We start from the raw sequence: 2,141 nt of genomic DNA, 5'->3' as shown, positions 1-2,141 counted from the left end.
ATATATATATATATATATATATATATATATATATATATATATATGTTATATATATATATATATATATATATATATATATATATATATGTTATATATATATATATATGTTATATATATGTTATATATATGTGATTGCTACTACCTTTCTGATTGTGTGATTCTTACTACCTCGCCATCTTCCCTCTTCTAATTTAATTAAGTAATCTTGACATCAATCTTTAATGATTATTTTAATATTTCACTATCATCAGCGTTGCACGTATTTGAAAAGTTTTAAAGAAACCGCTTTGCTAGAAATGTTTCTTAAGTTACACAATATCAACACAAACCCACACACATAATATTTTTAAACGGTTATCATGAAATTTGAAAAAAAAAATCTTGCTTGTATAAGGCTTATTCTGGTAACACATGCGAGACAATAAGTTGTTTCAAATTATTTTTTACTATCCAGCACACATAGCTTTAAAAATACTGGGCACCTTTTAAACCAGTGTTGTCATTACAGATATTTATTTATGCTTCACATTCACACAGAAAACATCCGGTCACAGGGTCCCTCTTGTAGACACTGCAGTGGTCAATGCAGGACAATGGCGGGCAGGGGTGGGTGATGGAGGACATTGTGGTCCCCGCGGGCAGGGGTGGGTGATGGAGGACATTGTGGTCCCCGCGGGCAGGGTCACCTTCGACACCACAGCACTTTGGTCGTACTGGCAGACGTAGCTGTGTCTTTCGTTTGTCGACACGATCACCAGAATATCGGTGGACTCGCACGGGAACTCTTTCCACTTCCCCCCGTCTCTGGTATCCATAGCAACGCAGTCCTTGTTCTCATGCTGGGCAGGTGTGCCCCGGAAGCAGTCGGTCCGTTCCCGGGTGCCCAGTAGCTGTAGGTTAGGGGCGTCCCGTCTTCCCATTTAAAGGTGTTCTCACTCTCGATGTCATCGAGGCCGATCCAGATAGACTGATGCTCTCTGTAGGTGTGCTCAAGTTGGTGGGTGAGGTACTGCTGGGTCTCGGCTGACTTGATGAACACCAGGCTCCCCCCGTTTGATCTCACAGTCTGACTTGGCCGCTAGGTGGGTGAGGTACTGCTGGGTCTCGGCTGACTTGATAAACACCAGGCTCCCCCCGTTGATCTCACAGTCTGACTTGGCCGCTAGGTGGGTGCTCTGGTGGTACACGATGAACTCGTAGCACAGGTCGCCGTGTACCTGCAGGTACCTGTCTCTCACCAGGCTAGCAGGGCAATCGTCCAACGTTATGGGTACACCTGGGGAATATATACACACAACTAAATTACACACATATATATGTAGGATACACACACATTATATATATATATATATATATATATATATATATATATATATATATATATATATATATATATATATATATATATATATATATATATATATATATATATATAGTTGATTTTCTTTTTAGAATTTTGTCGTTTCCTGGAGGAGAACTGTTGAAAGCGAACAAAGAGGCTGTGGGTTTCGTGGGCGAAACTAAGGAGAATCCGTATGGGAAGTTGTGGCCCTTGGCTCCCCAGAAGATGAAGTCAAACATAACAAAATCTTATCTCTAGTCTCAGATATTGACACCTTTTGTCATGGAAGTGCTGCTCAAGATCGAGGACAGTGTTTTCTTGTACCACCAGTAAGGATAATTTAAAAACAGAACTCATCAATGAATAAAGAGATATTACCATAATGAATGAGAAGTGAGGTCCCCAGAAGCAGAAAAACACCGTCCATGATGGTCATGTTGACAGAATGATATCACGCCTGGTTCCAGCCGTCTCACAACTCAAGTTTTTGTCTTGAGAAGACAAGCACAAGTTACAGACACTCGCACTTTTTAAGTAGTCTTTTATATATATAACATGACTATTTATATGACTAAATATAAATGTATGTATATATATTTATATATTTATATATATACATGTATATATATATATGTGTCTTGAACTCCACCAAACACCTGAGACAGACTCACCGAACTCCTGGGGTTCGATCGCACCCAGGTTAGGAACCACTGAGCTAGACATTGCCATTGATGTTTTTCAACGTGCCGAATAGTTGTTTTTTTTTTTAAATTGGGCCTCCAATGTCTTCAAACTAGTT

General features: G+C 39.4%; 1 protein-coding gene across 1 annotated transcript; it reads right to left on the bottom strand.

The window, feature by feature from the left end:
• Positions 1-550: 550 nt before the first annotated feature.
• Positions 551-1,778, bottom strand: LOC131940429 (C-type lectin domain family 4 member M-like). Its single transcript, XM_059299048.1, has 3 exons — positions 1,721-1,778; positions 1,072-1,276; positions 551-977 (listed from the first exon to the last, which is right to left on the bottom strand). The coding sequence occupies exons 1-3, from the start codon at positions 1,776-1,778 to the stop codon at positions 752-754; spliced, it is 489 nt and encodes a 162-aa protein (XP_059155031.1). The 3' UTR covers positions 551-751.
• Between the last annotated feature and the right edge of the window lie 363 nt (positions 1,779-2,141).

This window comes from Physella acuta, unplaced genomic scaffold (genome assembly GCF_028476545.2).
Source record: "Physella acuta isolate Inbredline_101_S28 unplaced genomic scaffold, ASM2847654v3 ptg000316l, whole genome shotgun sequence".
In the NCBI taxonomy this organism is placed as follows: Eukaryota; Metazoa; Mollusca; class Gastropoda; family Physidae; genus Physella; species Physella acuta.
The sequence above is the reverse complement of the archived record's forward strand: the minus strand, read 5'-3'. Positions and strand labels throughout refer to the sequence as shown.

Coding starts and splice junctions, on each gene's coding strand:
- LOC131940429 (XM_059299048.1), bottom strand. CDS start 1,778: ATGACCATCATGGACGGTGTTTTTCTGCTTCTGGGGACCTCACTTCTC. Junction 1,277..1,720: donor CTCACTTCTCATTCATTATG/GTAATATCTCTT, acceptor TATATTCCCCAG/GTGTACCCATAACGTTGGAC. Junction 978..1,071: donor CTCACCCACCTAGCGGCCAA/GTCAGACTGTGA, acceptor GCACACCTACAG/AGAGCATCAGTCTATCTGGA.